The sequence below is a fragment of the Colobus angolensis genome, unplaced genomic scaffold, assembly GCF_000951035.1.
Source record: "Colobus angolensis palliatus isolate OR3802 unplaced genomic scaffold, Cang.pa_1.0 Scaffold10, whole genome shotgun sequence".
Taxonomy (NCBI): domain Eukaryota; kingdom Metazoa; phylum Chordata; class Mammalia; order Primates; family Cercopithecidae; genus Colobus; species Colobus angolensis.
Genome location: NW_012110919.1, coordinates 20,338,325 through 20,350,722, shown reverse-complemented (window position 1 = coordinate 20,350,722; position 12,398 = coordinate 20,338,325). Strand labels below are relative to the sequence as shown.

Here is a 12,398-nt window from a genome sequence, read left to right as displayed (position 1 = left end):
CTATTAACCTGAATACACAAATATCTTACTGAGTTCCTGCTTTGTTTGAATTCTTTTGGTTTGTACCCAGCAGCGGGATTGCTGGATCCAATGGCATGGGACTACTCTTGAACATCAACTCAAACAGCCCTCTCCCCAAAAACCCAAGCCACCCCTTACTCTTCCAGGAGTAACGGGGTCACAACACAGGCCCTCTGCTTCTCCTGTGGTGTCCCCTCACACTGCCACCAGAGCAATACTTTAAAAGACAGACAGCTTTAGGCTGGGCGCGGTGGCTCAAGCCTGTAATCCCAGCACTTTGGGAGGCCGAGACGGGCGGATCACAAGGTCAGGAGATCGAGACCATCCTGGCTAATACAGTGAAACCCCATCTCTACTAAAAAATACAAAAAACTAGCCGGGCGAGGTGGTGGGCGCCTGTAGTCCCAGCTACTTGGGAGGCTGAGGCAGGAGAATGGCATAAACCCGGGAGGCGGAGCTTGCAGTGAGCTGAGATCGCGCCACTGCACTCCAGCCTAGGCGACAGAGCGAGACTTGGTCTCAAAAAAAAAATTAAAAAAAAAATAAATAAATAAAAGACAGACAGCTTTACTCTTCTGCTTTTAGCTTTCCAATGGCTTCCTCTACTAGAGTAAAACCTACCATTCTTATCTGGCCTACAAAGCCCCCAACACTCACAATGTCCCAGCTCCTGGCCTCTTTTGTGTTCCTTGAACACATCCAGCTTATTCCCATTTCGGGTTGTGCTCAGACCTTTGCACAGCTACCTCCTATCCTTCAGGTCTCTGCCAAAAGAGCTCCTCTGCAGGGCATACTCCCCAACCAACTATCCAAAGCTGCCTCTACCCCTCTGAACCCTAGCCCACCCCCAGCCAATTCAGCAGCCGTCCTGAAAAAAGGCCCCTCCTCCAAAATATGCCCTAAATTCCTAAGGACTCTCAGCTCCCCTGCTTCAACCCCAGTCTGAGCCACGCCATCGCGGCCGGATAACTGCAGCGGCCTCCCACCTTTCCTCTGGGCTTGCATTCTTGCCCCTCCAGTCTTCCTTTTTTAACAAGTCAGATCAAACCAGTCCCCAGTTCAAAGCCCTCTAGTGGCTCCCTGCTGCACACACAATAGAAACCGATGCTGCCCACACCCTCCCAGTCCCTGCACAATCTGCTCCCCGCCAACTTCCGCCAGCCCCTCTCCTCTGCAGCCCTTCCCACCCTGGCCTCCCTGCCATTCTCCACAGGTGGCAGCTTTATAACTATCTCCAGACTTACACCCTAGCTTCTTCATCTGTCTGCAATGCTCTGCACCCAGGTGTCCACACACTTCACTCCCTTTTATACTTCTGGTCTCCACTGAAACCTCACCTCCCGAGAGGAGCCTCCCTACCTGGAGCAGTCTTCCCCTGTCGCTCGGCTCCTCCTCCCCTGCCCACCCCTACCCATGCCATGTCACACCAGCTAGTTTCTTGTTAGCATATCCTGAAATTCCCTGCTGTCTGCACCGACCACTGCCTGCTATTCTCATCCCTCACTGGAATACCAGCTCTAAGTGGGCAGGAAAACTGCAGGTCATGTCTGCCGCTACAACTCCATTGCCCTCGACAGGCCCCACCCCAGGCAGGCATTCAATAAATACCTGTTGCCTATATAAATGAATTCCCTCCCGGGCTATAAAACTGCAGCTGTAGAGTGCAAGTAGAGATTCAAAGATAAATAAGGCAAGGCTCTGGCCCCCGAGGGACTCACAATCCAGGGGAGGTGTGGCAGCCTAACTGTTAGCCAACAGCACACCAGAGCTGCAGCCCTGTATAGATGAACAGGAAGCAGGGGACCTGGAGGAGAATCAGCACTTCCTGGGAGGCTCAAGGAGCCCTCACAGACCAGGCATCTGGGCCCAGGCTTGAAGCAGATCCAAGACAGGATGGAGGTGGATCTATAACCTAACCCGTGGGTAAGCCATGTAACAACTTGGCCTTGAGAAAAGGGACAGCACTGCAGAGGAGGGGGAGCTTGAATGTGCACTGGACCACCACACTGTCTTAAATCTTGGCTCTGCCCCTTAAATAGCTGCATGATTCTGGGCAAATCATTCCACTTCTCTGAGCCTCAGTGTTTCCATCTGTAAAATGGGGACAACAGTAAACTCCTTACATGGTTATTGTGATAATAAAATCAGGTAATTTGCATAAAGCAAGCCTTTGGCCCAAGGCATCCTCTGAAGCTCTAGCTTTAGACAAAGAAAATGGGTTGATAATCAGGGAAAGTCTGCTCCTGATTGAGTGGATCGCTGATAATACAGATGTGGGCAAAGCCCACGCTAGATGCTCTGGGTACCTTCAAACAGGAAAAGGCCACTGGACAGATGCGCCCACCTCTTTCTCCTGCAGACTACAGCATGGCGTGGGCCCACTACTGTGGGCTGAAGACGTCGAAAATACTTCCAAGGAGGGACTGGGACCTAAGTGAGTCCTTGATGGAGAAGTCGGACTTTTAAAAAGTTATCTGATGTCCTTGGTGACTAAATCTCAAAGTTATTCTCTCAGTTTAGGGAAATGTAAAATGTAGATAAATAATTCCAGTTACCAGAGGAGGATTTTAGAAGTATTTTCTAAATAGAAAAACATTGCAACATACAATTGGATTAACTGAGATACATTTTAAGAAAGTATAGATACCACCAGCACCATGTCTAAAAAGTGACCTGTGGCTTCAGAATAAAGCAAAAACAAGAGAACACCTTTAAAAATAAGGGGCACTACACAGCCTCCCCACCTCCCTTTTCAAAAGTCCCTCAATGCCCCTCATGTCAGCCCCACAGTTTCGGGAGGTCCAAGATGCCGCCTCCCATTTCTCTGGACAGTGGCGGCAGACGACACCTACATGAAGCTGGACAAGGCCATCTTGGAAATGTGGCTGTAGAGGATGCAGCTGTATGCCACTGGGGGCTACATTTTTTCATCCCTAGAGCTTCACTCTCTTGGCCTCTGCTTCAGACTTGCTATTGGTAACAGTGGTCTGGCAGGGAGGAGGGTGGCCAAGTTCCAAAGAAGGCAGCAAAGCTGTAGTTGTGGAAAAGGGAGGTGGGAGTGACTGCATATGGCCTTGGAATTGCATATGACATCTGCTTGAGGTTTTGGGCCACTTTAAGCCAAGCTTTGAAGATTGATTGTTTTTTAAATTGAGGGTGTGGTTCAGAAAAATCTTACCTAAACCTCTGAGTCTCCAAGATAAAGTCACCTGCCTCTTTCTAAAGAACCCAAGTGTCCCTATCACTTACTGGAGTGCCAAGTCACTCAAGAACTAAAAAGATTTTGCTCTTTGGCAACTGTGTGTTTATGTCCCATCCCCCTAACCTTCTATCCACTGGGTGAAAAACAGCTGTATCTCCCCTCTGATCATAACAGCAGGAACAAAGTTGGTACTCTGGTCCCAGAACACTACAGCTGTCTAAAATGTCACAGAAATGTACACTGGGGCCAGGCAATTGCAAGGTCAGACCCCAAGTCACTAGGGGAAAGAATTCTCCAAGCTAAACCTGTTCAAATGTTGTACTCACCTGTTCTTCAAATGATGAGATCTGCCATCTGTACATTCTTAAGACATCCAATAAGCAGCTTGCATCTAAGACCTCATCATCAGTAACTTCTTGGCAGGACAAGGCTGGAAACAAAAAAGGTAAGACAATTATTAAATTCACCAGCGTCACAACTAACCAGAAAACCTGCACAGTATAACATACCAAAGTTAATTAAAATTTTAAGGACTGCAGGCGCAGTGGCTCACGCCTGTAATCCCAGCACCTTGGGAGGCTAAGGCAGGCGGATGACAAGGTCAGGAGATCGAGACCATCCTGGCTAACATGGTGAAACCTTGTCTCTATTAAAAAAAAAAAAAAAATTAGCTGGGCGTGGTGGTGGGCGCTTGTAGTCCCAGCTACTCAGGAGGCTGAGGCAGGAGAATGGCATGAACCTGGGAGGCAGAGGTTGCAGTGAGCAGAGATCGTGCCACTGCACTCCAGTCTGGGCAACAGAGTGAGACCGTCTCCAAAAAAAAAAAAAGAAGAAAAGAAAAAAAAATTAAGGACTGCAGGATTCACCTTAGAATTAGGTATTTTTCATCATTCTTTGTAGCATTACCCAATCCGTAGTACTCTATTAGGCACTTATGTTTACTGAATGAATGTAATTTTTCATGAGGCTGCAGCATTTAAATGAAGCAACTGATTCCTCTATCTTCAAACTATCATCAATATAAATTTGTTGCAAGGTTCTTATTGAGTAAAATGATTTTAACTCACAACTCTCAGGTGGGGAAGGATGTTCCCAACCAACATTCATCCAGTCCAACCCCATATTCGGTGCCACACTCCTCTCCACAGGGCTGTTTCCCAAGGCCTTTGATTGTTTGTATTTGAGTTTCTGCTTTTCAAGGCAAAGCATCAAGCTATATGCAGCAGCCTGAAAGCGTCTTTTGAGTGGTTTACTTTTACTTTTTTTTGAAACAGTCTCACTCTGTAGCCCAGGCTGGAGTGCAACGGTGTGATCTCAGCTCACTGCAACCTCCGCCTCCTGGGTTCAAGTGATTCTCCTGCCTCAGCTTCCCGAGTAGCTGGGATTACAGGCACACACTACCACACCCAACTAATTTTTGTATTTTTAGTAGAGATGGGGGTTCCACCATGTTGGCCAGGCTGGTCTTGAACTCCTAACCTCATGATCGCCCACCTCAGCCTCTCAAAGTGCTGGGATTACAGGTGTGAGCCATGGCACTGGCCGAGTGGTTTACTTTTCAATCACAAGTAGAATCAGGCCTAATAAAATAGAAGTTTGATAGGCTTATGAATTTATATTATAATTACTTCTAGACCAAGGATTGGCACTTTTTCTGTAAACGGCCAGAAAATAAACATCTTAGGCTTGCTTTTTTTTTTTTTTTTTGAGACAGGGTCTTATTCTGTCAGGCTAGGGTGCACTGGTGTGATCTCGGCTCACTGCAGCCTTGACCTCCGGGGCCCAAGCAATCCTCACAATTCAGCCTTCTGAGCAGCTGGGACTACAGGCACATGCCTTCCTGCTCAGCTAATTTTTGTATTTTTTGTAGTGACAGACTTTCACCATGTTGCCCAGGCTGGTCTTGAATTTCTGGGGTGAAGTGATCTGCCCGCCTTGGCCTCGCAACGTGCTGCTATTACAGGTGTGAGTGCCTGTGCCTGGCCACATTTTAGGCTTTGTGGACCACATGGTCTCTGTTGCAACTACTCAACTCTGCCATTGCAGCACAAAAGCAGTCATAGATGTAAAAAGAAAATAACATTTCAGGACCTTCTAAATGTATTATGCCAAGGGGAAGAGTGCTGGAAACAGTCAAGTAACATAGCTGCTTTTCTTCTCTGGCGCATGGCCGCTGCTTCCTGACCTTTGTGTTGAGATGTTATAAATTAACCAGACTCCCTCTTCTTCACTCAAACCTACACTGAATGGCACTGGAGATAGAGATCCTTGTGATTATTACCTCTTTACAATGGAATGGTAGGCAACCCCCAAGAGTGTAATCCATAGTAGCCAATCAAATCTTACATCTGTATGTTAGCCATTGTATGGAAAATGTTATAATTCTGTTCAGTACTTCCGTTTTTGTCTACATAAATGATCCCCACTCTTCCCCACACTGGGAGCACTGATCACCATTTCCTGTTATTTGTGTGTCCCCAGACAGCCACCTTCACACTTTGTGTTTGAATAAACCTTTGTAGTTGGATCTCGAACCCTTTGATTATTTTAGGTTGACATAGGCAAAATCTAAACAAATGGACATGACTGTGTTCCAATAAAACTTTATTGACAAAAACAGGTGGCGGGCTGGATTTGGCCCATGGGCCATCAGGTGCAGACTCCTGATCTTGGCCACCCCCCTTCCCATCGCATGTTACACTGGACCAGTACTGCTGGAGTGTGAGAGAGAAAAATGTAGAAGCCTTCCTCTCAGTGCAGTTTCTGGAAGTTCAGTGACTCCCAACATACAGTAGGTCAGCCTGTTTCTTCTTTCTGATTTGCCGTCAATGGCCTTGAAAGATTCCTTTAAAGCCCAGACTTCTGGGCTGCTCTGCCTATGGAGTAGCCATTCTTTCATTCCTTTACTTTCTTAATAAACTTGCTTTCACTTAAAAAAAATAATAATAATAAAGCCCAGGCTTCTGCATCAGTGTGTATATACCCTGGGGCTAGCCCTTTCCCTCCCAGGACAAACAGAGCAGGGTTGGGAAAGGAACCACACCTTTCTCCCACACCCCTTGGGCAGCCCTTCTGTTAGCTTTCCCAACCCACCACCTCCCAAAGGAAAATTTTAATGCCTCCTTTAACCCAGTTTTGTCTAAAATACTACAGGGCAATTTGGCAGTATCTACTAACATTTTCATATCGTACAACCCAGCAATTTTACTTTTTCAATCCAGCAATTTTTTTCCCTACAGAAATGCATGCTTAGGTTCACAAAGGGACATGTATAAGGATGCTCACATGATAGCCTGCTTATCATGACAAGGAGCTGGAGACAAATGGCCAAATAAACTGGGGTGTGTTGACATTATGGAAACTATGCAGCTATAAAAGTGAATGAGGCCAGGCACAGTGCAGCCTGTAATCCCAGCACTTTGGGAGGCCGAGGCGGTTAATCACTTCAGTTCAGGAGTTCAAGACCAGCCTGGCCAACATGGTGAACCGTCAACTCTATTAAAAACAACAACAAAAAACACCCAAAAATTAGCCAGGGGTAATGGGTGCAAACCCGTAGTCCCAAATACTCGGGAGGCTGAGGCAGGAGGATCACTTGAACCCTGGAGGCAGAGGTTGCAGTGAGCCGAGACTGTACCACCACACTGTCTGGGCAACAGAATGAGACTCTGTACCAAAGAAGGAAAAAAAAAATGACCAAGGTTTGCAAATCACATCTGATAAGGCATTAATACCCAGAATATATAAACTCAGAACTTGTAAAACTCAACAACAACAACAACAACAAAATAAACAAGGCCAGGCATGGCGGCTCACACCTGTAATCCCAGCACTTTGGGAGCCTGACGTGGGCAGATCACGAGGTCAAGAGATCAAGACCATCCTGGCCAACATGGTAAAACCCTGTCTCTACTAAAAATACAAAAATTAGCTGGGCATGGTGGTGTGCACCTGTAGTCCCAGCTATTCGAGAGGCTGAGGCAGGAGAATCGCTTGGAATCTGGGAGGCGGAGGTTGCAGTGAGCTGAGATCACGCCACTGCAATTCAGCCTGGCGACAGAGCGACTTCTCAAAAAAAAAAAAAAAAAAAACCCAAACAATCCAGTTCAAAAATGGGCAAAGAACTTGAACAGACATTTCTCCAAAAAAGACAGACAAAATGGCCAATAAGCAAATGAAAAGATGCTCAGTAACTTATTATTAGGGAAATGCAAATTAAAACAATACCATACTGTTAGGATGGCTACTATCAATGAAAATAGAAAATAGTATGTGTTGGTAAGGAGAAATTGGAATTTTTGCACATTGCTGGTAGAATTCTAAAATCATGCACCATCTGTGGAAAACAGCATAGAGGCTCCTCAAAAAATTAAACAGAATTACCATTTGATCCAGCAATTCTACTTCTGAGTGTTTACAGAAAATAATTGAAAGCAGGGCATTTGGACACTAATGTTCACAGCAACATTATTCATGATAGCCAAAGAATGAAAATAAGCCAAATGTCCACGGACTGACAGAGGGACAAACAAAATGCTGCATACACATGCAACAGAATATTATTCAGCCTAGGCCAGGTGTAGTGGCTCATGCCTGTAATCCCAAAACTTTGGGAGGCCGAGGTGGGCAGATCACTTGAGGTCAGGAGTTCGAGATCAGCCTGGCCAACGTGGTAAAACCCCGTCTCTACTAAAAATACAAAAAATTAGCCAGGTGTGGTGGTGCACGCCTGTAATCCCAGCTACTTGGGAGGCTGAAGCAGGAGAATCACTTGAATCTGGGAGGTGGAAGTGGCAGCGAGCTAAGATGGCGCCACTGCACTCCAGCCTGGGTGACAGAATGAGACTTCGCCTTAAAAAAAAAAAAAAAGAATATTTAAGAATATTTTCAGCCTTAAAAAGGAATGCAATTCTGATATGTGGTATAACATGGATGAACCCTGAAGATATTAAGTGAAATAAGCCAGTTACAAAAGGGTGACTATTATATGAGTCCACTTAATGAGGTACATCTTACAAATATGAGGAAACTCATGACTTAATGAGGTCTGAGTCAAATTTAAAGAGAGAGAAAGTAGGGCAGTAGTTACCAAGGGCTAGGGGGAGGGGAGAATGGGAGTTACTGTTTCATGGGTATAGTTTCAGTATGGGATGATGAAGAGTTCTAGAGAGGGATGGGGGTGACTGCTACACAACAATGTGGCTGTACTTAATCTACTGAACTATACGCTGAAAATAGTAAATTTTATGTTAGGGATATTTTGCCACAATTTTAAAAAGTAGGCAAAGGATATAAACAAGCAATTCACAGAAGACAAACTATAAGACCAATACACTCAAAAAAAAAAAAAGTGAAGGAGGTAGAACTACATGTACTAAAATGGACACTTCTCTAATGCTTATTATATTTGGCCATGTAAATCACAAACAAAACAAAACAATATACAGGCCAGGTGCGGTGGCTCATGCCTGTAATCCCAGCACTCTGGGAGGCTGAGGCGGGCGGATCACCTGAGCCCAAGAGTTCAAGACCAGCCTAGGCAACATGATGAAACCCCGTCTCTACTAAAAATACAAAAATTAGCCAGGTGTGGCAGCACGCACCTGTAGTCCCAGCTACTCAGGAAGCTGGGGTGGGAGGATAGCTGGAGCCCAGGAGGCTGAGGTGCGGTGAGCCGAGACTGCACCATTGCACTTCAGCTTGGGTAAGACCCTGTCTCCAAAAAAACAAAAAATCAAAACAAACACCAAAAAAAACCACAATATATCATTTCTATGGATGCACAGAAATGTATTTAAATGCACAGAAAAGGGTCTGGAAGGATCCACCTATAGCTTCCTTTTGGGAAAGGTAGAGGGGAGCAGGGTTGGAGTATTGATAAAGGGGACTTTGGCCTTCTCTGTAATGCTTTAATTTTTTACAAAGAGAACTGATTCATGCATTACTTGTATAATTAAAAAATTATTTATAGGCCAGGCATGGTGGTTCATGCCTGCAATCCCAGCACTCTGGGAGGCCAAGGCGTGCAGACTGCTTAAGTTTAGGAGTTTGAGATCAGCCTGGGCAACAAGTCAAAACCCTGTCTCTACTAAAAATAAAAAAATTAGCCAGGAGTAGTGGCATGTGCCTGCAGTCCCAGCTACTTAGGAAATGGAGGTGGGAGGATTGTTTTGAGCCTGGGAGGCAGAGGCTGCAGTGAGCTGAGGTTGCGCCACTGCACTCCAGCCTGGGTTGACAGAACAGAACCCTGTCTCAAAAAAAAATTTTTTTTTTCTAAAAAATCAAAGTAAGAGACATTGGAAAGCAGAAGCAGAGAAATGAGCAGACATTCTGGGACAGCAGCCCAAGGATGGCTCTGGCTCCCAGTACTGGGTCCCATGTGAACAATAAGGGCAGTGCTGACAGGCCAGGGTTAGGATAACTCATGTGGACATTTCAGCTTTCACATAATCTTTGGAGTGGTGCTTTTAACCCATTTCCTATTTGTCCCAAGAATATTCCTGTCTCTAATCCTAATGTAACATCATATACATTTCTGTTACATTAGGATTAGAGACAAGTCCTATTTAGAAATAACTAACAAGAACATGGCTGGGTGCGCTGGCTCACCCCTGTAATCCCAGCACTTCGGGAGACCAAGATGGGAGGATCACTTGAGGTCAGGAGTTCGAGACCAGCCTGGTCAACATAGCAAGACCCCATCTCTATTTTTCAAAAGAATTTAAAAAGGCCAAGCATTTTAGCTCATCCCTGTAATCCAAACACTTTGGGAGGCCAAGGCGGGTGCATCACTTGAGGTCAGGAGTTTGAGAGCAGCCTGGTAAAACCCTGTCTCTACTAAAAATACAAAAACTAGCTGGGCGTGGTGAGGAGTGCCTGTAATCTCAGCTACTTGGGAGGCTGAGGCAGGAGAATTGCTTGAACCTAGGAGGCAGAGGTTGCAGTGAGCCGAGATCCCACCACTGCCCTCCAGCCTGGGCGACAAGGCGAGATTCCATCTCAAACATTAAAAAAAAAAAGAAAGAAAGAAAGAACTCCGAGAATAGTTTTTCTATTTTCACATTTAAAATCAGTCAGACTTGCTTTGGCCTCAAAGAGCATGTTTACATAAAATTAGATGAACGCTGGCAGCTAGTTGCACTTTTTTTTTTTCTCTCTAAACCAGGAATGGGCTAAAAAAACAGGATAGTAAAAGAAATTATTCTCAAGTCACCTCTTCTACAGAAAAGTACACTTGCTTCATAAAGATTTCTGTGTCAAGCAGAGCTCACATAGGAAAACACCTCAGTGAAGCATGATTTAGCTGAATGTTTTTTAAACCCAATTTTCTCCTTACAGTGACAGCAATATATGCTTGTTGTTAAAAGTAGAAGTACAGTTTTCCAAAACGATTTTAAAATTACCAATGACTGCACAATACCAAAATGGTTAATATTTCAGCATTTTCCAGTCCAGCCTTTATCTGTGGAAGTTCCTACCCTGATGAAGTCAAATTGTATTTTGTACGCTGCTCTTTAATATTACAGCCTATGTCCTCACCCAAATTTTAAAAAAATTTCATAAAAGTGATTCTTAATGGCTGTATGCCATCGATTACTTAATCATTTTCCCATCTAAGTGCTAGCCAAGCACTACTCTGCTTAGCTTCTGAGGTCTGATGAGATCGGGAACGTACAGGGTAGTATGGCATTAAGTGATTGCTTAATCATTCTGTTTGATATCTACATTCTTTCCCCTTTTTGCCATTATAATTAGATGTTGGAGATCTTTGTGCATACATCACGCTCTGTATAATACCCATGGAACGTCAGCAGATTTTATGAAGAAAACAAAACAGTTCTACAGTCAAAAAAGTTGGTTTAAAAATGAAGTTGGTCTGAGTGCGGTGGCTCACGCCTGTAATCCCAGCACTTTGGGCTGAGGCAGTCAGATCAATTGAGGCCAGGAGTTCGAGACCAGCCTGGATAACATGGCGAACCCTGTCTCTACTAAAAATATAAAAATTAGCCGGGCATGGTGGCATGCGGCTGTAATCCCAGCTACTAGGGAGGCTGAAGCAGGAGAATCGCTTGAACTCGAGAGGTGAAGGTTGCAGTGAGCTGAGATCGTACCACTGCAACAAGCTGGGCAACAAGGTGAGACTCTGTCTCAAACAAACAAACAAAGAAGTTGGGTAGGTTATTTCTTAAAACCTTTACCAAGCCAGTGTATACTGTGACTCTCCAAGTTGGAGGCCACCATTCAGTCACTCCTAAACTTGGTTGCTTTTAGACTCCATTTTTAAGGCTAGTTAAGTCACAATCTACGTTTCTAGCCATTTTCATAAGGCAGACTCCCAGACACAGAATTACTGGGTCAAATAGTACTGAATATTTCGCAAGCTATTATTGTGTAGTTCCAAACTGCTTTCCAGAAAAGTTGCACTAAGTTACACCCCTCTCAGCGGTGTATAGATGTATTGTCCAACAGCTGGACAGGGCTGCAAATTTGTTTTTTAATCTTTGCTGACAGGCAAAAAGTAGCATTTTTATTTTATTTATACTTCTTTGATAATGGTCAAGTTGAACATTTGAGTTTTTTAGCAATTTGTATTACTTCTTTTGTGAATTACCTTATTTTCTAGGCTAATGGACTTTTTTTTTTTTTAATGTTTTTGAAACCAGAATACTTCTTACAATGAAACTGTTTATGTGGCAGTGGATTTCTTTCCTTCCTTAAAATGCTGTTATTAACTTGACAATTTATGGTTCCATCTGTGATTTTTTTTTTTTTTTTTTTTTTTGAGATGGAGTTTCACTCTTGTTGCTCAGGCTGGAGTGCAATGGTGTGATCTCGGCTCACTGTAACCTCCACCTCCTGTGTTCAAGTGATTCTTCTGCCTCAGCCTCCTGAGTAGCTGGGATTACAGGCGTGCACCACCACGCCCGGATAATATTTCTTGTGTTTTTAGTGGAAACGGGGTTTCTCCATGTTGGTCAGGATGGTCTCGAACTCCTGACCTTGTGATCCACCTGCCTTGGCCTCTCAAAGTGCTGGGATTACAGGCATGAACCACTGCACCCAGCCTCCATCTTTGATTTTTAAAAAATACCTGTTTGGCCGGGCGCGGTGGCTCAAGCCTGTAATCCCAGCACTTTGGGAGGCCGAGACAGGCGGATCACGAGGTCAGGAGATC

The 12,398-nt window shown here is 44.7% G+C and overlaps 1 protein-coding gene across 1 annotated transcript in view; it reads right to left on the bottom strand.

Annotated features, from left to right (window-relative positions):
• USP30 (ubiquitin specific peptidase 30) overlaps nt 1-12,398 on the bottom strand; it is a 38,554-nt gene that overhangs the window by 17,149 nt on the left and 9,007 nt on the right. Inside the window, exon 3 of the mRNA XM_011935950.1 lies at nt 3,550-3,653. Within this exon, the coding sequence (XP_011791340.1) occupies nt 3,550-3,653 (104 nt within the window). The remainder of the gene's footprint in view (nt 1-3,549; nt 3,654-12,398) is intronic.